The 22,255-nt window shown below is 41.8% G+C and overlaps 3 protein-coding genes across 3 annotated transcripts in view; all 3 read left to right on the top strand.

The window, feature by feature from the left end:
* The window catches only part of LOC112264656 (partitioning defective 6 homolog gamma), a 46,636-nt gene extending 38,395 nt beyond the window's left edge, over positions 1-8,241 (top strand). Inside the window, exon 3 of the mRNA XM_024441408.2 lies at positions 5,260-8,241. Coding sequence (XP_024297176.1) covers positions 5,260-6,302 — 1,043 coding nt within the window. The 3' untranslated portion in view covers positions 6,303-8,241. The remainder of the gene's footprint in view (positions 1-5,259) is intronic.
* A 207-nt stretch (positions 8,242-8,448) lies between these two features.
* LOC112264654 (biogenesis of lysosome-related organelles complex 1 subunit 4) lies at positions 8,449-12,558 on the top strand. The gene is made up of 5 exons (XM_024441407.2): positions 8,449-8,817; positions 8,979-9,050; positions 9,917-10,018; positions 10,174-10,308; positions 11,702-12,558. Exons 1-5 carry the CDS (start codon positions 8,518-8,520, stop codon positions 11,789-11,791), a joined length of 699 nt encoding a protein of 232 aa, XP_024297175.1. The 5' UTR covers positions 8,449-8,517; the 3' UTR covers positions 11,792-12,558.
* Positions 12,559-13,086: 528 nt separating this feature from the next.
* On the top strand, positions 13,087-17,926 carry LOC112264653 (nuclear transport factor 2). The gene is made up of 5 exons (XM_024441406.2): positions 13,087-13,212; positions 13,633-13,753; positions 14,513-14,584; positions 14,687-14,785; positions 17,690-17,926. Exons 2-5 carry the CDS (start codon positions 13,655-13,657, stop codon positions 17,804-17,806), a joined length of 387 nt encoding a protein of 128 aa, XP_024297174.1. The 5' UTR covers positions 13,087-13,212; positions 13,633-13,654; the 3' UTR covers positions 17,807-17,926.
* The last annotated feature ends 4,329 nt before the right edge of the window (positions 17,927-22,255 follow it).

The following is a 22,255-nucleotide window of genomic DNA, read 5'->3' as shown; positions in this document are numbered from 1 at the left end:
GAGAATATATGGGTATTAATGGAAATATATGAAAATTCATATATCATTTAAATATAGATGTTTTTTTTGCATTGGGTATATTTACCATATCATATAGAGACAAACATAAACCTTTTAACCTAATCATAAGTAGACATAATTGAAAATGATTAAATCCTCCCAATATACATTTTTAAAAGCAATTTAGTTACGAATTGAACTTTAATTAAATGAGTTGACTCTTCATATGGGATGATTTCACTGAACAATGAAAGAAAGGGAATATTGAATGATCCCCAATGATCCATTGCATCTCCCAAAAACATTTTCAACATACATCTGTAAAATGATTGAACTAAAGCTTTGGTTGTCCTCCTCTCAGGCTTCCATGTCTTCTCACTAGACCTCCTCAATGTCCACCTCTTGAACATCAGACTCTGAGGCCTCATCTTCCCTGTCACTTTCCAACCTTGTTGAGAATGGCTCATTGTCAGGCTCAACAAGCCTCAAATTTGCGCGGATGGCCACCAATTTTTCAACTCTTGAATTGGTCAGCTTTGGTGTGTGTGTTCCCAAACAAGGACCAGTTGCGCTCTGAGGCAGCTGATGTTTGTGGGATTTGGAGGATGATGGAGGAAACGGGAAAGAGCCTCAGATCCACAAAGTCCTACCAGGTGGCTGATGAGATATGTTGGCACGACTTCCATATTGCATCTCCATTCCAAAGCCCTTGCTTGGAAGTGTAGTTTGCCACTGCTAAGAACCTTGTCCTCATCCAGGCCAAGGTAGCGAGACACGGTAGTGATGACACTGTAGGCCTTGTTGATCTCTGCACCAGACAGGATGCTCTTGCCAGCATACTTGGGGTCCAACATGTACGCTGTGGCGTGTGTGGGCTTCAGGCAGAAATCTTCACACTTTTTGATGCATTTCAGAACTGCAGTTTCCTCTGCTTGGAGCAACAGTGAAGTGGGCAGGGCTGTACAGATTTCTTCTCTTACATCTGCAAGCAGAGTCTGAACATCAGACAGGGTGGCATTGTCTCTCTCAATCCGTGCAATTGCTATAGGTTTCAGGAGTTTCAGGCTGCTTATCACTCTCTCCCAAAATACATCATCCAAGAGGATCCTCTTGATGGGGCTGTCCATGTCGGCAGACTGTGATGTGGCCATTTCTTGGAGAGACTCCTTCCCCTCCAGGAGACTGTCAAACATGATGACAACACCACCCCAACGGGTGCTGATGGGCAGCTTCAATTTGGTGCTCTTATTCTTCTCACTTTGCTTGGTGAGGTAGATTGCTGCTATAACTTGATGACCCTTCACATACCTAACCATTGCCTTGGCTCTCTTGTAGAGTGTATGCATTGTTTTCAGTGCCATGATGTCCTTGATGAGCATATTCAATGCATGAGCAGCACAGCCAATGGGTGTGATGTGAGGGTAGGACTCCTCCACTTTAGACCAAGCAGCCTTCATGTTTGCAGCATTGTCTGTCACCAGTGCAAATACCTTCTGTGGTCCAAGGTCATTGATGACTGCTTTCAGCTCATCTGCAATGTAGAGACCAGTGTGTCTGTTGTCCCTTGTGTCTGTGCTCTTGTAGAATATGGGTTGAGGGGTGGAGATGTAGTTAATTATTCCTTGTCCACGAACATTTGACCACCCATCAGAGATGATTGCAATACAGTTTGCTTTCTCTATGATTTGCTTGACCTTCAACTCTGCATCCAGCAAATGAGTAGATAAATCATGTCTGGTTGGAGGGTGTATGCTGGGTGAAGAACATTCAGAAATCTCTTCCAATACACATTGCCTGTGAGCATCTGAGGTGAATGAGCTGCATACACAGCTCGAGCAAGACATTCATCAGCATTTCTCTGACTACGTTCCTCCAGTGAGTCAAAAAGAGCTTCTGATTCCAGGAGGACCACGAGCTGTTGCTATCGATAAAGTGTCTGATTCATCATTTTCAACTCTACTAGAAGTAGTGGGACTTTTGTCAGAGGTTGCTTGTTGTAAGTGCTGAGGGAACTTTATGCCCTTGGCCAGATGATTCTGCATCTTTGTTGCATTATTCACATATGATTTGGCACAGTATTTGCAAATGTACACAGCTTTTCCTTCTACATTAGCTGCAGTGAAATGTCTCCACACATCAGATAGTACCCGTGGCATTTTCCTGTAAAGATTAGACAAAAATGTGTAAAAAATATATATAACATTCCATGTACAAATAAATAGTTAAGCAAATTTGATTAAACTCCTTTTTAAGAAATGTTTTTTTTTAAATCCCCATTTTATTTCACCATTTATATTTATATATATATATATATGATTATATATATATAGAAACAGTGAATTAACACTCCTCAGTTCACAGGCTCAAGCAAGCTAAAACCCACATGGTAACAAAAACTAACTAGCAGAAGTTGCTAACAAGTTAGAAATGATTTATTAAACACACTTTGCTGTAGGCTACTATTTACTAGTTAACAAAAAATCATGTATGTCATATAAAATATATTCATCCCACCCAGTATTGTAATCAAAACTTACCAGAAAGCATGTAGTCCTTGACTCTGACAGTGTAGCAGTGTGGGCTCATTAGTGTGCAAGATCTTGAGAATCAGCTGTACATGTGTTGGAAGAATGCACTGTGCATGCAGAGGGTTGCAATTCCATTGAATTGGGGATGGTTTAACCAAAATATGACGCAATACCTAGAATTGCCTTCTATCTATCCCACAAAAAAGGTTCACTGTTAGCTTATAACTTTTTAAAAATACATTTTGAGCAAAATTCCCCAAATTCACAGACTTAACGTCCCATGGAAAATTTCTGGAAATTTACCAGAAAGTTTCCGACCCTTTGCAAACCTACCTGTGGCCATCTGTATATGTAGCAAGGAGTGCAGCAGTTTGCTTTCAGAACAGCGTTATTAAAACAGTGTGTTGTGTCCTGTCATTAGATTCTGTCATTAGTGGGGAGGAGATGCAGAAAGTCATTAGTCGGCCTGGGAGGTTGGGTCAGTACAGTGGTGCACAAAATACTCCCACTGAAACTATTAGCACAGAGAATTGGCCCCTCCAAAAATACTTTAGCATAGGTACTAACACACTTTTCCAGCAGAGGGAACACATCTATACCACGTGACCATATGGTTATCCCACTTGCATATGCTATAACATCAAACACATACACCCAGGCAAGTGTCCACCCCAGGAGGGACTATGACTCGTGGCCCATTGCCATGGAAGTGGTGGATGTCCCCCCCCCCTTGTAGGACCTCTAGTTCCTGTTCCTGCAGCACTGTGCTTCACACTGTCCGGACCAACTTCCTCCTTGGATCTGGATCAACACAGCTAGCAGTACAGACATGTCCTGAGAGGAAGATCACAGGATGAGTTTATTATGCCTGAGCAGTCCTCTCACTATCATACTGTAGCTCTGTTTCTGGCATTCTCTGTCTCTCTTTATTTCTCTTCCTGTCATTGTCAAGCTGGATAGATAGTAGCTACCTAGTGTCATTTTCAGTGAGTGTTTACATTTTACAAACGGAAGTGAATGAGAGAAATTGTGCAAATGAACAAAGTTGTGATGAATGCTTTTCTGAAGGAAGAGCATTATGTGTACAAGGAGCAGAGGGGAGAAGAAAGGAGGAGGGGGAAAAAATGCTAGGAGGAAGCACAGGGGGGAAAATGCTAGTAGGAAGCACAGGGGGGAAAAATGCTAGTAGGAAGCACAGGGGGGAAAAATGGCATCTGTACAGAACTGATCCAGAGCTTTTTGACTTCTCAAACACGGCAGAAAGATGTAAGATATCTGATGGCAAAAATGTAGTAGTGAATTGCATACAGGTGTAACTTCATCACCTCATGTGCGCTGCACAACAGAGACTTACCGATAGATATACAATGCTTTGGACTCACCAGCTCCCGCTGTTTATAATGTGAGGGGTGGAATGAAAAGGGCAATCTGCTTTGTCTCCGAACGTATTGCACAAGTTGACTGTAGGTATTAACTTAAAAAGTTGCTATAAATATTCAAATATATTGAACAACTTCAAAGAAGTAGTTTTGACGGTATTGAAAAACCATCCTGAGGTTTTTTTTCCCCCAAATACCCCAGTATATCGTATACCGCCTAGACATATTGGGTTGGTTGAAATGTTTTTATATATTTTTTGAACTGTGAAAATAGTTTTGCGTGAACACACTCCGTTGCCCTTGCTTGCAGACAGCGAGTCGTGTACAACTGAAGCTCAGAATGATCGGTATTCCAACTGTAATCCCATCCTGGTGTTTGCTTACAACTGTTCTTCCTGTGGCTCTGTTCCACCCCACTGACTGCAGAGCTACACCAGAGCAGCACAGCACTCGTCAGGCTTTCTCTACGGCCCAGAGTGCAACAGGGTCCGCCACAAGTTCAGCCCAGTTGAAGCTTTGTTCTGAAGTGGAGGGAAAGGATTTCACAGTAAACAAGCTGTGGAGTTTTAATGATAAACTTCCCTTCGTCCTCAACTCCTTGTGTGGGTGTTTCTTTAGAGTGGGACTGGTAAACAGTCAGTACGCTGTGACTCTGGTCCCATTTTGGCCATGGTTTGGCTTGGCAGGCAGGCAGGGCCTCCCCACCAGCAGCTGTCTAAGCAGTACCAGTAAAGCGGGACAGCTCTGTCAGCACTGTCAGCACAGACAGGAACGCCCCACACACACACACACCCCCACGCTGTCAGCTCAGCTCTGCCCTCTCAGCGTTTTATTAATGACTCTAGGACTGCAATCTGGAATGTATTGGCAGCTTCACTATTCTGTTGTGTTGATGTCCCAAGTCTGGAATAGTTCATCTGTGTTCATGTTGTCATCTTGCAGTTTCATGTGTGTTTTGGTCATTTGTCCATTTTTAAAAACATGAAGGGTTGATGCTTGCTTTACCCAGGGGTAGAGTTAGAGGAGTTTGGACTAAGACCTGTTGATGTGTATGGTAATGAGCACTGCATACATTTCTTGCTACAAATAAAACCTTTATGTATTGTGTTCTTTCAAAGGAAAACATCTGCTCACCATTTGAGGCTCATATGCTTTAAGTGAAGTGTTCCTGAGAGCTAAGCTGTTCTAAGTAGTTCTGTTCTGTGTTTCAGACATAGTTCTGAGCAGTTGTTTTCTCCTGTCTTCCAGAGGCCTTAACGGGTTCTATATTTTCTGTGTTTCAGTTCTTAGCAGTTCTGTTCTGGGTTTCAGAAAAGGCTCTAACCAGTTCTATTTCTCCTGTTGTGTTTCAGAGGAGGTCGACTACAGCAGCTATGGGACTCACTCTCTGACCCGAAAGAAGAAGGCTGTGGTGGCGCTGCGGAACGACGTCAACAGGAAGCGACCTCACATCCGTATTGGCATGCCGCAGGACTTCCGGCCAGTCTCCTCCATCATCGATGTGGACATCTTACCAGAGTCCCACCGCCGCGTTCGTCTCTACCGCCATGGTTCTGACAAACCCCTGGGGTTCTACATCCGGGATGGGACAAGCGTACGGGTGACGCCCCATGGCCTGGAGAAGGTGCCTGGGATTTTTATCTCCCGCATGGTGCCTGGGGGCCTGGCTGAGAGCACGGGCCTGCTGGCCGTCAATGACGAGGTCCTGGAGGTCAACGGCATTGAGGTGACTGGGAAGACGCTAGACCAGGTAACGGACATGATGATCGCCAACAGTCACAACCTGATTGTCACAGTGAAGCCGGTGAACCAGCGGAACAATGTGGTGCGAGCCAGCCGGATATCCGGCAGCTCCGGTCAGTCGTCAGACAGCAGCGGTTCCACTGGCTACCCCAGCCTGTCCACCGCAGCAATGGCAACCGGTGCCCATGGCTACCCCGACGAGCTGGAAAGCGATGAGGAGTCAGACATCGTTATCGAGAGCACCCTCAAGCGGCCGTCGAGGCGCTCCAGCGCATCAATGGTGTCCGTGACTTCAAGAACGTCACGCTCCCATATCCAAGCCCCTCCCCAGGCCCCCGTGGAACCCACCAACCCCCCGATCCGACCCCTCTCTGTGGTTTCCACCTCCTCCTCCCACTCCCAGGCCAGCCTCAATGGCCTTTCTCACCACGGCAGCCTCAGCTACATGCTGCACAGGGACCTGAACCTCCAGCAGCCCCAGTTACAGAACCCGCAGCATCACCAAACCCAGCACCACAGCAGCAACCCAGCCCTCCGGGAGAGCAACAGCAGCCTGCACAAAATCCTCAGCACCATGAGGACGGACCCTCGACACAGCCTGGCTCTGCCCCGGGGAGGGGTGGAAGAGGATGGCACCGTCATCACCCTATAATACACACACCTACACTAATAATACACACATACACACACACATTGGACGTGAGCTGGAGCATCCCCTGCCCGGTATACCCACCATGAGAATGAACGTTGTTCCTCAAACCTCCTACTAATTTTATTACATTTTTTATAAAACAAATACGGACAGTTTATTCTGTATTGTTTGAGTTAAGGTTTTCAATGTCTTGTAAATGAGCATTTTAGGCCACTAATGTGTAGGCCTGATGGGGTTCACCTGCTATCCTATAGTGGCCACTTTTAATCTGAACCTCGATCTCCTCTTTGGGACCAACTTTGAGCTTTTGTTTTTAAGAACAATTCTATGTTTCTGTACGATGCTGCCTGTCTACTGATTCTCTATATCTGTATTTTACCTGTGTATTCACAGGTGATTTATCTTCTCCAATAAATTATTCTAAGCTTTAATAAGGAGAAGTGTTGGATCATCACATGTACTAAAACTCTTACTTCCCTTACCAGCAGTCATTTATACCTGGTACATTTTGAACTGCTATCAAGCAATACTTCCTACACTGAACATAGTCTATATCCTGTTTCGTCTTCTCCACTGGTTGTCTGTTTTTGGAGCTCCAGGAATGCAACATGCTCTCTGGAAAAAAGCCACTATCTGACTAGCACCCCTCTCACTTCACCGCTAATGGATCCTTATCTTTACTGTTTACTCACCTTCTTGGCTGTGAACCCTGTTAGTTACAGCAGGCAGGGGGATGTGAACCCTGTTACAGCAGGCAGGACTGCTAAGAGGTGAAGGTGATAACACCTGAATCTGCATCTGCTTAACCTCACTCATTCACTTTCCTACACTGTGTTGGGCACACACATTGAGACCCATGTATGGATCCAGTGGTACTTTGGTTAACAAACGTCATCTATCCATCCATGGTATGATTAACTTTCATAGAGTACATGGATTCTGTGGGACACTAAGCCATCATCCATTGGTGGTTTGATTTTTGTATGGGATTCTTCTCACCATTATTCACATTGTAGTTCAAGGCTTTTAAGCTGTCAAGGTTTGCAAAGTATTTTTTTTAACAGTCTTGTTGTTGTTTCAACTCTTTAAATCTCCAGGATTAACATTGGATTATCGCCCTATTTTGGTTCACAAATATGTCATTTGTGTTGCTCTTTCCTTTTCCTCTCCCCATAGGCTGCTTTGGTTACCTTGACACTGTTCTTATGACCATAGTGCGGTTATTCCATGCATATCTTTACTATGCACAGTCAGTTCAACCCTGTTGAGTAGTGCTATAATGTGTTGGTCACTGCCCCCTTCTGGTAGTACCCTGTACCATCGACTGTGTGAGCCAACATATTCACGCCTAGGAAATATTACAGGTTTTATATTTATTACAGAAACATCTAGATTTTTCTGGAATGATGTCTATTGTTTTACTGTCTTTTTAATGTACATACGGATTTTATAATAGATTTTTACAAGGGAAAAACAATGACATATGAACAAATAATCCCATGAGGTGTTATGGTACGAGGATGATTATGATGGGGAATATTTCAGCATATCATGTAAACTGGACTGTTTTTATTCTATGGGATGATGATGATGCTGTACAGACATTGCTATACATTCTCCACACTTATTGGAGAAAAGGTTTGTAAAACACTTTGTGCCTTTTAATTCATTTTCGTCCAGATATGTACTGAGCACTCAAATGTAAACAACAATTGAATGGATATTAGGGCTTGATCTGTAATTGCTCAATCAATATTTAGTAGGCCTAGTTGCTCTTTCAACATAGTAAACCATAATTATCACTTCAACTAATTTCCACAGTTGAAATTCAAACCCTTAATGCAATTAATTTGAATTGTATTGTGAATATTGTGTTTATATTTTCTTACTGTTTTGTACGTTTTGGGAGATACATTTTGAAATAAAGGTTTAAAATGCACTTGCTGTCCAGTTGTTCATTCCCATTTTCTACTGTGGAAAGTTGACTCATTGTTTCCTGTGTTTTTACACGTTTCTAATGGCGATTGAGTCATCAGATTTCAGTATTCAACTTCAGAGGAAATTAGTGAGAAAGAGCCCTGATTTAACATTGCGCCTTTTCGCTTAGCTCTACTTGATCCTTGTAAGCCGCCATTAAAATATTCAACCACGTGATTTAATCAGCTGACAATCATAACACGGTAGCTGAAAACCAAAATAAACAAAAGGGGGAAAGATGGAGCCTAGGATGGAAAATAGGGTAGATGTTCTCTCCCCGCTGGAGGAGTCCAGTGCCGAGGTGAGTCGGGACAGTGGCATCGTGTCGCAGAGTGTGAGCAGTTTATCCATGTTGAGCGAGGCCCTAAGCAATGGTACCGTGTCGCAAAGCCCCAGCTTCGACGCAGCAGTCTTGCGGAGTCCGAGCTTCAACTCCGAGGAACCCGACACGGACCCAGACCACAACGAGGAGGATGATATCCTGAGACACACTACCCTAAGTTACTCCTCTTACATCAGAGATACTGCTGGAGACGAGGTTAGAATTAATCAACCTTTCTGATGAATGTAAAATATATCATACCGTCTATGCTGGGAGGTGCAATAGCGCTGGCCAAAGCTAGCTATAACTGGATACGCGTGACAAGGGAAATGTCACTTGACTGGTTATAACCATGTCCTGCTTTCTATACCCCACAGATCCTGGGTTTGGAGAAAAGTCTGGAGGAAATGCTTACTAGGGTGGATGAATTTGTTGGAATGCTTGACATGGTACGTGCTCAAAGATCGGCAGTATTTGATATATGTATTACGTTTACTTGAGTAATTTGTATTACACAAGGCTGAACTGCACTCTATTGTATTTTTTAACAAGATACTTTCAGGAGCTGTAATTTTGTATTTTCAAAATACTAAAATCCTTTTCTATACAATGCATTTTTTATAGCGCTTCAGTGTTGTGGGCCCCTCGCCCTGCATTGGTATCAGAAGTCTGATGGCACTATGGTGTGATAAAATAATCTGCGAAATCAGGGCTGTCCAACCCTGATCCTGGAGAGCTGCCATCCTGTAGGTTTTCATTCCAACCCTAATCTAGCACACCTGATTTGTAATAATTAGCTGGTTGATAAACTGAACCAGGTTAGTTACAACTGTGGTTGGAGTAAAAAGATACAAGGTACCTCTCCAGGAACAGGATTGGACACCCCTGTGCCGAATTAACTAAATATAATTGTATATGTAAAAATTGACATTTGCAAAACATGCCGAGTATTATTGTAATGAGTTCTGACTGACACAAGGCTAATTATACCTAGTGTGCTTTGCAGTTCATTTTGGTATGTTCATTTTCACATTTTGGTAATTTAACTGACGCTTATCCAAAGTGACTAACAGTCAGTGCATTCAACTAAAGTAGATAAACAACATGTTACAATTAGAGCAAGTCAAATGTTTCTGTAACCGTTACTTATTGAGAATGTTGTTGCTGTTCGGGCCGACTACTTGGAAATGTATTTTGTAGTTTGATACATAGCTTTTTATGGTATATTGCCATTTGTGCGCATCCCTTTATGTGCTGCTCATGTCTTTGTCTGTGACAGTGGGTGAGAAATTACATTTTCTTGTTCTGGTTATAGATCCGCAACGACACATCACAGATTGTCAACGAGAACCTACCTCAAATACATAGAAAATCAGAAGAGATGAGACAAATATACAGAAAGATTGACAAGTTGGATGTAAGTGTGATTTACTTAACGTAATTGTTAATGACCAGTATGACGTCATTGAAATCCTGACATGATCTGTGTACCAAATGACACCCTATTCTCTATATTTGGTGCACAGATATGGTAGTTCTGTATCTGACTCTGTTCCCTGGTGTTGTGTCCAGGTGTTTGTGAAGATGGTGGGTGCCAATGTGAATGTCATGGAGGAGCATGTCACTCAGGCAGAGAAGGAACAAGGAACCCTGCCGGGCGCCTTTAGAAAGATCTTCCGTACCATTAGTGTCCCGAGCTTTCTAAATGTGAGGAGTCAATCAATCAATGCACATCTCAGTCAACCATTAAGGCAATATCCATTTGGAGTGTAAATGCTGTATTCCTATACTTAATCACTATCCCCCTGAACCAGTATCTCTGTGTTTTTAAAATTTTATTTAACCATTATTTAACTAGACAAGTCAGTTCTGAACAAATTATTATTTACAATGAAGGCTTAACCTGGCCTAACCCGCACAATGCTGGGCCAATTATGCGCCGCCCTATGGGACTCCCAATCACGACCGGGTGTGTTACAGCCTGGAATCGAACCAGGGTCTGTAGTGACGCCTCTAGCAAAGTCTTCTGTAACACCCAAGAAGTTCCAACTCAAACTGTCATTCACCAGCTCTGCAAGTGTTATAATGTCAAAATATGTTTGCTGATCACCAATTGTGGAGTTTCGCTGAGCAACTATCTTCATTTTCTCCAGTTATGGCCGGTATGTACTTCCAAAAAAAGGTATAAATAAGAATGTACAAGCATCTGAAAAAAAAGCCTTTTTGGCACCTCCAATCACTCATTATTGCCACGCACAGGTCGGAAGTCTATAACAGCTCAAAACATTGGAGGTGCCGAAGAAGCATTTTTTTCAGTTGCTTATAAAAAATGTCCATAACGTTAGTAACATCAAAATCAAATGTTTCTTGTCACATGGGGGCAGCAGGTAGCCTAGTGGTTAGAGTGTTGGACTAGTAACCGAAAGGTTGCAAGAACGAATCCCCAAGCTGACAAGGTAAAAATCTGTCGTTCTGCCTTTGAACAAGGCAGTTAACCCACTGTTCCTAGGCCGTCTTTGAAAATAATAATTTGTTCTTAACTGACTTGCCTAGTTAAATAAAAGTTTAAAAAAATACATGAAATGCTGAATACAACAGTTGTAGACCTTACTGTGAAACGCGACACTGCTTCTTGACACTGCTTGCTTAGCCCGGAAGCCAGCCGGACCAATGTGTCAGAGGGAACACTATACAACTGGTGACTGAAGTCAGCGTGCATGCACCTGGCCTGCCACAAGGAATCGCTAGAGCGCGATGGGACAAGGACATCCCGACCGGCCAAACCCTCCCCTAACCCGGACACCGCTGGCCCAATTGTGCGCCGCCTCATGGGTCTCCCGGTCGTGGCTGGCTGCGACACAGCCTGGGGTCGAACCCGGGTGTGTAGTGACGCCTTAGACTGCTGTGCCACTCGGGAGGCTCTATAATTATTATTATTAAATGTTAGTTCTCCATTGCTCTCAGTGGATATATTTGTATTTTCAGAACTGCATTGTTGGTTAAGGGCTTGTAAGTAAGCATTTCACGGTAAGGTCTACAACTGTTGTATTCGGCACATGTGACTTAATTTAATTTAAATCCATAACTTCTGTCTCTACAGAAACCAGCCAGCCCCAGTAGGCAGCAGCATCAGGAGCTTCCCCCAGTGTTGAGAACAGATGATTATTTCATCCCACACCCAGGACACTGAAAGCTTGTCTCAAATAGCACCCTATTCCTTACATATTGTATTACCCATTGTTTTCTGGTCAACAATAGTGCACTATATAGGGAATAGGGTGCCATTTTAGGAGGCTACTTGAAACGGATGCCTGCAGCTCCCACACATCGCACATGCAATGGTCAGCCTGACTCCTCTAGGTCAGGTGACCTCAGTCTGCATGGCTGTCTTAACTGGACCAGAGCCATAGATGGATACGGCTCTGGACCTGACTATAGACAATAATACTAGTGTCCTCTGGACTGGAGGATCTGACAGTACAACAGTTTCAACAAGCAATATAGTGTTGGCTCTCTCACTATCAAGTGGCTGTGAAGACGCTGAAGAAATCAGATGATGCGGACACCTGAAAAAGGAAAATTGTGTTATTGATCTGAAGACTTCTTCAAGATTCTGTTTTTCAAGTGCCTCTGAGTGTTTTCCTTTATTTTATTGCGTGGTCACCTGTTGAATTAAATTGCTATAAGGACAATGTTATTAATCATCACACTTGTACTCTCACCAATTGTATGATTTGAAGTATATGATGTTCAAGCTTGAGTAAACCTTAACATGATGTTTTTATAATGCTATTGTTTCCTGTTTGTATGGCCTAATACTGGAGTGGAATTGGCACTTAGTAATTCTCAACACACTGCACCAAGCAACATTTATTTGTTGAACATATTTTTTCATAGTTGTATATTATTTGATACTTTTGTCACTCGTGATCATCATACTAAATAATTATCAACAAAGTGGTTTCTTTCTTATTGACTATCAGTAAACCATCTGGAAAGCTGTTACTGAGTTTCACACCACCACAGATATCAAAATATATCAGAGGAATACACAGCTAGCTGCTACATAAAGCACTTGTTGAAAACTAAACTATTTTATGTCACTTTCTCTTGGCTACAAAGAGCTCATGTGTATAATAACTAAATAAAATGTGTTCTTAACTGACTTGCCTAGTTAAATAAAGGCTTAATTAAAAACATCTGATTCTCAATGCTATATAAAAGTATACATTGTCATATCCATTAACTCACAGTTGTCCATGTAGGAATTTGTTCTTAACTGACTTGCCTGGTTAAATAAAAAATATTCTCAATGTTATACAAAAGTATACATTGTCATTAAACGTAACATTTAATATACATTTAATTATCAATGGGCTGAAAATAATTGAGCTACCAAGGTTGGTTGCACTTTGGTATTTCTCCCATATCATTTTGATGGAAACGCCCATTTGGGTGCCATTCCCGCTCGTAGGTACCCGTCAATCAAGTTGAAGAGCGCATCTATTGGTTGTTTGGCCCCAGTATATGACAACACAAGTTTTTCTCCGGATGAAGCGGGAGAGACCTGTTGTGCATCCACACTGGATTACTAGCAAATTGCATATTAAGGTAAGTTCCATATGAAGTTTTATACAACTATTCAACAATAAAACATGTAGTTTATAGGGGAAATTATTCTTTGCAACACAAAGTAAAAGTTTAGCTTTCTTTTTCTGAGTGGAATAATGTACTGACATTAAACTAGTTAGCGAGCTAGCTTGCTCCTGTATATAACTAGTTCGCTATGTAACGCAGTATTCATTCCGTTAACTGACGTTAGCTAGTGTTTCCAGTTTTGAGATCTAGATAGCTAGTTAGCCATTCTCGTGCTCATGTTCTCTTGATAAGTAGATAAATACATGATGACAAACTGTGAAGTTTTATCTTTTCCATTCATTATAATTCAGAATGATTCTGCAACACGTGGAATGTGCTCATCAGAGATGCGCTGTTGGCTACGTCATATTCAAGTCGCATTTTCCTCTCCAGATTCCAACCTGCACTTTGAATCATGGCAAGCAAACCGGTTTGGGAGCAGATAGGTGCAGGCTTTGTGCAACATTATTACCAACAGTTTGATTCTGATAGAACCAAACTCGCCGATCTCTATGTGAGTATTTACATTTCAACACAGTTAGAGATGTGTAATGGTGTTTCATGGACCAACCTTGTCATCTGGAAACCTGGGGTGACTCCTCTCTTAATTCCTTGCCTACTTCACTTGGACACTCTCCTTCAAATAACCCTACAGTTTTCAGCTTTGCTCATGTGAACCACAATCCCAACGCTGTGTTTTAACGTTTAGAAACGTCAATCATTGCTTACAATATGGCTTCTGAAACATATGGCCCTTTCATCGTTGAGAAAAAAAGCATTAAAATAAAGATACTTACTGTTGCAATTTTTCAAGATCCATACAGCTATGGGTACTGCAAGCGATGCGTGTTAATGTTCAGATTGAGTGTCAGGACTTAACTCCCCTGTACAGAAGACGCCTTAGTCCAATGACTTATGTGTAATGGATTGGAATTGAGTCATGTTCAAGGGCTATCCTCCGAAGTGCTTTGAGAAAGTGGCATGGATGAGAGGATAGAAGGAATCGAGGAAAACTTTTGAGATGGACCCATGGGGTGTATTCATTGGTCAGATTCCGTTGCAAAACATTTGGGTTGGTAACCGTTTACTCCAAGCGGAAAACATTTTACAACGAAAACAATCATTTCTATTGGTCCAATTCAGGTAGGTCCCTCCCATTCCGCAAAGCGTCATGCAACGGAATCTAACGAATACACAGCTGCTCATGTTGTTCAGTGTGTAACTGATGTGAGAGCTCGCTGTCTTAATAAATTATTGATGTTTGTGTGTCCAGACTGATGCGTCATGTTTAACATGGGAAGGAGTTGGTTTCCAGGGGCATAAAGCCATTATGGAGAAGATCACTGTAAGTGACATCTTCATTTAAACTTCAAAGTAATTATAATATATAGCCTAATTATTTTAACATGGTACAGACATAAAATACCTCTTCTCTCCCTTACTGCAGAGCTTACCGTTCCAGTCAATTCAGCACAGCATCACCGCACAGGACCACCAGCCCACGCCAGACAGCTGTGTAATGAGCATGGTGATGGGACAGCTCAAGGTAGGTAATTTCAAAAGTAGTGGACACACGTTGAGTGACTTGCTGGTGTAACAGGGAGATCGTACCAGAAACTCACCCACAGCTTGAGGTGGCGCCAGTGATATGCATCCTTTTCAGTGGCACAACTGGTGTATATATTGTCAAGTTGACAGTCATGTGTGTTAACTGTTTGTAGCAGAGGATTGTAGTCAAGCCAAGTCAGAGGCAAGTTGAGAGAATAAGCTAACACAGTGACGCGGGTTATAGTGGTGCCGTGACCTGGATTCACAGTTAAGTTAGATCAACAGCTGGGGTCAATGTAGTGCAAGTTGAGGGGCGAGAGTAACTGAGTGACATCGAACCAGAAACTCACCAACTGCTTGAAATGACCCTACTTTAATCCCAGTCAAAGATAAGTTGAGGAAAGGAATGAAGCTGCTAAGCTAGCATAGTGACACCGGTGAACCTGGGTACAAAAAATGTCACGAAATAAAGTTGGATATCTGCACACTTGGGCTGAAATGTTGCACAATAAATTGCAGGAACATTCATCGGTGTCTTTGTTTCACCGCTGAACATGGGAACATGGAAGGAGCTCCTGCTCCTGTTTTCATTTTAAAACCACTTAAAAACACTTGAGCTTAAATGTAATCAATTTTAGAATCAAATCGATGGTTCTTATTGTGGTTAATTTCTACTGTATGTAATGATTAGGGTTGCACATTTTGGGGAATATTCAGAGGGAAACTTTCCATGGGAATTAACAGAGATATATATATATATATATATATATATATATATATTAATACCTTTTTTAAATGTAATGTTTTTTGCATTGGCTATTTACCATGTCATATGAAGACATATTTTTACCTTGAGTAGACATAATTGAAAATGATTAAATCCTTCCAATAGAAATAAACAATTTAGTTAGGAATTTAACTTTAATGAAATGAGTTGACTCTTCACATGGGAGGATTTCACTGAACAACAAAAGAAAAGGAATATTGAATGATCCTCAATGATCCATCGCATCTCCCAAAAACATTTTCAACATAAATCTGTAAAATGATAGTCCAGAAACTAAAGCTATGGTTGTCTTCCTCTCAAGCTTCCATGAGTTCTCCCTGGACCTCCTCAATGTCCACCTCTTGAACATCAGACTCTGAGGCCTCATCTTCACTGTCAATTTCCAACCTGGTTGAGAATGGCTCGTTGTCAGGCTCAAAAAGCCTAAAATTTGCCCGGATGGCCACCAATTTTTCAACCCTTGTATTGTTCAGCCTGTTGTGTGCTTTGGTGTGTGTGTGTTCCCAAACAAGGACCAGTTGCACTCTGAGGTGGTGGGATTTAGAGGATGATGGAGGCAACAGGGGAAAGAGCCTCAGATCCACAAAGACCCTTCCACCAGGTGGCTGATGAGATATGTTGGCACGAGTGCCATATTGCATCTCCATCCCAAAGCCCTTGCTTGGAAGTGTACTTCAGTGATTGGCAGCTTACCGATCACTGTTCCTGTACATAGCCAAATTGTAAATAGCACACCCAACTACCTTATCCCCATATTGTTACTGATCTCTTTCTCACCCAGAATCTCTACTTGCCCATCTGCACATCAATCACTCCAGTGTTAATGCTAAATTGTAATTATTTCACATCCATGGCCTATTTATTGCCTTACCTCCCTACTCTTCTACATTTGCACACAGTGTACATATATTTTTCTATTGTGTTATTGACTGTGTTTGTTTGTGTAACTGCTGTTTTTGTCGCACTGCTTTGCTTTATTTTGGTCAGGTCGCAGTTGTAAATGAGAACATGTTCACCTGGCCTGCTTGGTTAAATAAAGGTGAAATAAAAACTTTGCCAGACTGCCAAGAACCTTGCCCTCATCCAGGCCAAGGTGGCGAGACACGGTAGTAATGACACCATACGCCTTGTTGATCACTGCACCAGACAGGATGCTCTTGCCAGCATACGAACATGTACGCTGCAGTTTGTATTGGCTTTTTGATGTATTTCAGAACTGCAGATTCCTCTGCTTGGAGCAACAGTGAAGAGTGCAGGGCAGTACGGATTTCTTCTCCTCCATACTGTTATAGGTTTTAGGAGTTTCATGCTGATTACCACTTCAGGCAGAAATCTTCACACTTTTTGATGCATTTCAGAACTGTAGTTTCCTCTGCTTGGAGCAACAGTGAAGTGGGCAGGGCTGTACAGATATTTTCTCTTACATCTGCAAGCAGAGTCTGAACATCAGACAGGATGGCATTGTCTCTCTCAATCCGTGCAATTGCCATAGGTTTCAGGAGTTTCAGGCTGCTTATCACTCTCTCCCAAAATACACTCTTGAAGACTCCTTCCCCTCCAGGAGACTGTCAAACATGATGACAACACCACCCCAACGGGTGTTGCAGGGCAACTTCAATGTGTTGCTCTTATTCTTCACACTTTGCTTGGTGAGGTAGATTGCTGCCATAACTTGATGACTACTATTTACTAGTTAACAAAAAGTCATGTCATAAAATATATTCATCCCACCCAGTATTGTAATAACTTACCAGAAAGCATGTCGTCTTTGGCTCAGACAGTGTAGTAGTGTGGACTCAATAGCATCTCATTAGTGTGCAAGATCTTGAGAATCGGCTGTACATGCGATGGACGAATGCATCGTGCATGCAGAGGGTTGCAGCCACAAGATCTAGAATTGCCTTACATGTATAATACAATAAAGGTTCACCTTTATAAGCTAACTTTTTGGTGAATTTAAGCAAAATTCCCAGTCTTAACTTCACATGGAAAATTTCCTGAACATTGCCTGAAATTTTCCAGAAAGTTTCAGACCCTTTGCAACCCTAATAATGATAGATTTAGTAAATTATATTGGTAGAGGATGATGCTCATCTGTTCTCTTTTCTTTAAAAGGCTGACACGGACCAGGTGATGGGTTTTCAACAAACGTTCCTGCTGAAGAACGTGGACAACAAATGGATCTGCACAAATGACATGTTCAGATTGGCACTACATAACTTTGGAGCATAGGAGGAAATGGAAGGATCATGTACCTTCCACAGAGTTAGCTTTTTATATTACTTTTCAACTTTACGTGTGTGTGAGAGAATGATTGTCAGATTCTTGTCTTCAATAAACTCATTAACCAGTTATTCTGTATTAGGAGGAAATTGAGACAAATGTGTTCTGGACAGTTAACTGCATACTATTACAGAGGTGGTGAATTGTGATGTCCAGACTAGAGGTCGACCGATTATGATTTTTCAAGGCCGATGCCGATTAATCGGCCAATTTTTTTTAAGTGTGTGTATGTATGTATGTGTGTGTATATATATATATATATACACACATTTTTGTAATAATGACAATTGCAACAGTACTGAATGAACACTTATTTTAACTTAATATAATACATATGGGCTTTTGGATGGGTGTTCCTAAGGTGATTCCACAGGTTGGTGGTATTTTCCATCTGTAAAACACACAGCTCTGAAGTGACTGATACTGAAGAGTCTGCTTAGGAGACAAATACTCATCTGTTTGAATAAAAATAGAGTTTAAGTTACCTGTGATGAATGTTGAAAACAAAAACTAATTTCTATATGCAGGAAATCCTATTTTAATAGTGGACATGGTAAGAATTGACTACCAAAGTGCGAGTCATAATTCCCATGACACCTAGCAAAATCTGAAAAGCGGTTCCTTCATTCATTCCATAGGATATTTTTAGATTCACTTAAAATAAGGTCTGTGTTTGTGTAAGCTTACACCACCTTGCCAATTTTATAACTAGATATCCATAGGACAAGGTAACTGATCAATATTGGCTAAATATAAGCAAAGATAATTTTTTTTGTAGAGTGGATTTATGAAAATATTTTGACAAACGTTACCTTACCCTAGTGAGATTTACACGGGTATTGAAACGCAGAGGCGGTTTAAGCCTGCACGAAACAGACATTATTTGAAGTAGATCAAGACATTCTATGGAAGACAGGAACCGTAAAATAACGAAGGAACCCCTTTCAAGTTCAGCTGCAAGTTATTACAGGAATTTCAACGTGTCAACTATTTCTCTCTAAACCATATACCTTTGACTATTACGAGCCTGCTGCTGCCTACCACCCCTCAGTCAGACTGCTCTATCAAATATCAAATCATAGATTTAACTATAATAAACACACAGAAATACGAGCAGTAGGTCAAATCTGGAAACTATAACCTCGAAAACTGTTCCGTATTTTATCTAACGGGTGGGATCCATGAGTCTAAATATTCCTGTCACATTGCACAACCTTCAATGTTGTGTCATAATTACGTAAAATTCTGGCAAATTAGTTCGCAGAGCCAGGCGACCCAAACGGTTGCATATACCCTGACTCTGCGTACAATGAACACAAGAGAAATGACAATTTCACCTGGTTAATATTGCCTGCTAACCTGGATTTCTTTTAGCTAAATATGCAGGTTTAAAAATGTATACTTGTGTATTGATTTTAAGAAAGGCATTGGTGTTTATGGTTAAGTACACATTGGAGCAACGACAGTCGTTGATTGATTGTTTTTTATAAGATCATTTTAATGCTAGCGAGGAACTTACCTTGGCTTACTGCATTCACGTAACAGGCAGGCGTTGGACTAGTTAACTGTAAGGTTGCAAGATTGGTTCCGCTGAGCTGACAAGGTAAAAAAATCTGTTGTTTTGCCTCGTTCCTAGGCCGTCATTGAAAATAAGAATGTGTTCTTAACTGACTTGCCTAGTTAAATAAAGGTGTAAAAAAAAAAAATGGCACCCAGAAATACAGATTTCCAATTGTTATAAAAACGTGAAATCGGCCCTAATTAATCGGCCATTCCGATTAATTGGTCGACCTCTAGTCCAGTCATGGTGCACAGGAATACAACCTAATAAATTCATTCCCAAATACGTTTCTGCTACGATTTGCCTTATTCTGTTATTCAAACTATACGTATTAGTTCCCAATATTGGATAACATTTCATCCATATATGCCTTGTTATTAGGAAATGGCACCCTATAAAACCCTCAAACTCAACTTTAGACCACGAAGCCAGTTCCACAGCATTTTTTCATTGTTCAGGGACTGATTTAGACCTGGGACACCAGGCATGAGTAATTCAGGTAGAACAGAAAACCAGGAGGCGCCGGGCCTCATAGGGTAAGAGTCGAGTATCCCTTCTATAAAGTATAGGGTACCATTTCAGAATGTACCGATCGCTGCAGCTGTACACAGCCCATCTGTAAATAGCCCAACCAACTATCCCCATATTTGTTTTTGTTTTTCTGATCTTTTGCACACCAGTATTTCTACTTGCACATCCTCATCTGCACATACATCACTCCAGTGTAAATTGCTAAATTGCAATTACCTCGCCACTATTGGCCTATTTATTGCCTTACCTCCTTACTTCATTCGCACACACTGTATACAGATTTTTCTATTGTGTTATTGACTATGATTGTTTATCCCATGTGTAACTCTGTTTGTTGCACTGCTTTGCTTTCTTGGAGAGGTTACAGTTGTAAATGAGAACTTGTTCTCAACTGGCCTACCTGGTTAAATAAAGGTGAAATATATTGTTATTATTTTTTAAATTTTACCTGCTTTTCTCCCCAATTTTGTGGTATCCAATTGTTAGGAGTTACTATCTTGTCTCATCGCTACAACTTCCCGCACGGGCTTGGGAGAGGCGAAGGTCGAAAGCCATGCGTCCTCCAAAACACAACCAAACCAAGCCAAGCCGCACTGCTTCTTAACACAGCGCGCATCCAACCTGGAAGCCAGCCGCACCAATGTGTCGGAGTTAGGACCTGGTGACCTGGTTAGCGTGCACTGCGCCCGGCCCACCACAGGAGTCGCTAGTGTGCGATTTGACAAGGATATCCCTACCGACCAAACCCTCCCTAACCCGGACGACGCTAGGCCAATTGTGCGTCGCCCTACAGACCTCCCGGTCGTGGCCAGCTGAGACAGAGCCTGGGCGCGAACCCTCAGTTAAGAACAAATTCTTATTTATAATGAACTTGGACGATGCTGGGCCAATTGTGCGCCACCCTATGGTACTCCCAATCACGGCCGGATGTGAAACAGCCTGGATTCAAACCAGGAACTGTAGTGATGCCTCTTGCACTGAGATGCAGTGCCTTAGTCCGCTGCGCCACTCGGGTTTGATGCTGATCATGTGAAGCACATGCTCAAATGAAGGCTAGCCAGCTTCATCCTTCCTGTTTTCAGTTTCCTTTTTGTGTTATTAAGATCCCTTGACCCACAACCTTATACACTTTTATAGTAATGCATGTCAACCATTATGTAAACTCCTATAAGTTGACTAGGCTATGCGTATGTTGTCCTGCAACACAAAACAAATGTCTGCTTCTGAAATGGCACCGTATATACTTCCTATATGGTGCAATATTTTTGACCAGGGCAAGTAGTGCCCTATATAGGGAATAGGGTGCCATTTCAGATGCAGTCAAGCAAATTATGACGGCAGGCTCTAGCTTAAGATCAAGACATAGGCCCAGATGACCTATTGACCCTGGTAGTAAATGCAACCCAGACACCAAATCCTCTTGACAGTAAGATGAGCAAAACTTTGTGAATGCATTCTGCTACAGTACTTAGTTTGTCACTTCTGAAACAATGTACACCAGGGGTGTCAAACTCATTCCGCGGAGGGCATAGTGTCTGTGCCTTTTAGTTTTTTCCTTTCAATTAAGAGTTCCTCACCTGGTCATCAATCAAGTACAAGGGAGAAGCGAAAACCCCCAGACACTCGGCCCACCGTGGAATGAGTTTGACACAATGTACACTGTCATCTCGCTACCATGACTGGCCCCTTGTTCACATATGACGCATATTGAGTAATTTCACAGTCAATGCCATTGAGTATTGCTCTTGAAAATACATTTCCATCATGAGGAATACAATAATACGTAAAGAATGCTGAGTTTTTCTTTGAGGAGATAACAGTAGCCTGTAACAATTTTGGGCTAGGTCAGCAATATTAGTGTTGGCCTCCAGGGGGCGATCACAGTTGGCCAGAAGTTATTTATTTTCAACTGAAGGTGGCGATGCAACTGTTGACAATAGAACCCTGACTATAGGAGTGAAAGTTGAGGAAAGTCCAACTTTACGAAATGTATCAGCAACATGTTAACCAATTGGGTTGAATTGTTTGATTTGTGCAAATGAAAGGCATATGCGCAAAAATAGTTGATAAGGTTGTTTTAAGGGCCTTCAAGAGATGGTAGCCTAGTGACTGGTGAGTGACTACGGCATTAGGGCACCAATTAAGACATTTACAAGCATATATGATGAACCAATTAACAATTTGTAAATCTGTGTTTATGTCTTGTTACAGAAGATAGTTTTACCGAATGGTGGTGATTGAATAGCTTTACATGGCGAGCCAAATTTCACTGGGGCTAGACCTTTGGATTTATCATTTTTTGCGTA

This window comes from Oncorhynchus tshawytscha, linkage group LG13 (assembly GCF_018296145.1).
Source record: "Oncorhynchus tshawytscha isolate Ot180627B linkage group LG13, Otsh_v2.0, whole genome shotgun sequence".
Classification (NCBI taxonomy): domain Eukaryota; kingdom Metazoa; phylum Chordata; class Actinopteri; order Salmoniformes; family Salmonidae; genus Oncorhynchus; species Oncorhynchus tshawytscha.
This window is presented reverse-complemented; position numbering and strand designations above follow the sequence as displayed.

Coding starts and splice junctions, on each gene's coding strand:
- LOC112264653 (XM_024441406.2), top strand. CDS start 13,655: ATGGCAAGCAAACCGGTTTGGGAGCAGATAGGTGCAGGCTTTGTGCAA. Junction 13,754..14,512: donor CCAAACTCGCCGATCTCTAT/GTGAGTATTTAC, acceptor TTGTGTGTCCAG/ACTGATGCGTCATGTTTAAC. Junction 14,585..14,686: donor CCATTATGGAGAAGATCACT/GTAAGTGACATC, acceptor CCCTTACTGCAG/AGCTTACCGTTCCAGTCAAT.
- LOC112264654 (XM_024441407.2), top strand. CDS start 8,518: ATGGAGCCTAGGATGGAAAATAGGGTAGATGTTCTCTCCCCGCTGGAG. Junction 10,019..10,173: donor GAAAGATTGACAAGTTGGAT/GTAAGTGTGATT, acceptor TGTTGTGTCCAG/GTGTTTGTGAAGATGGTGGG. Junction 10,309..11,701: donor GTGTCCCGAGCTTTCTAAAT/GTGAGGAGTCAA, acceptor CTGTCTCTACAG/AAACCAGCCAGCCCCAGTAG.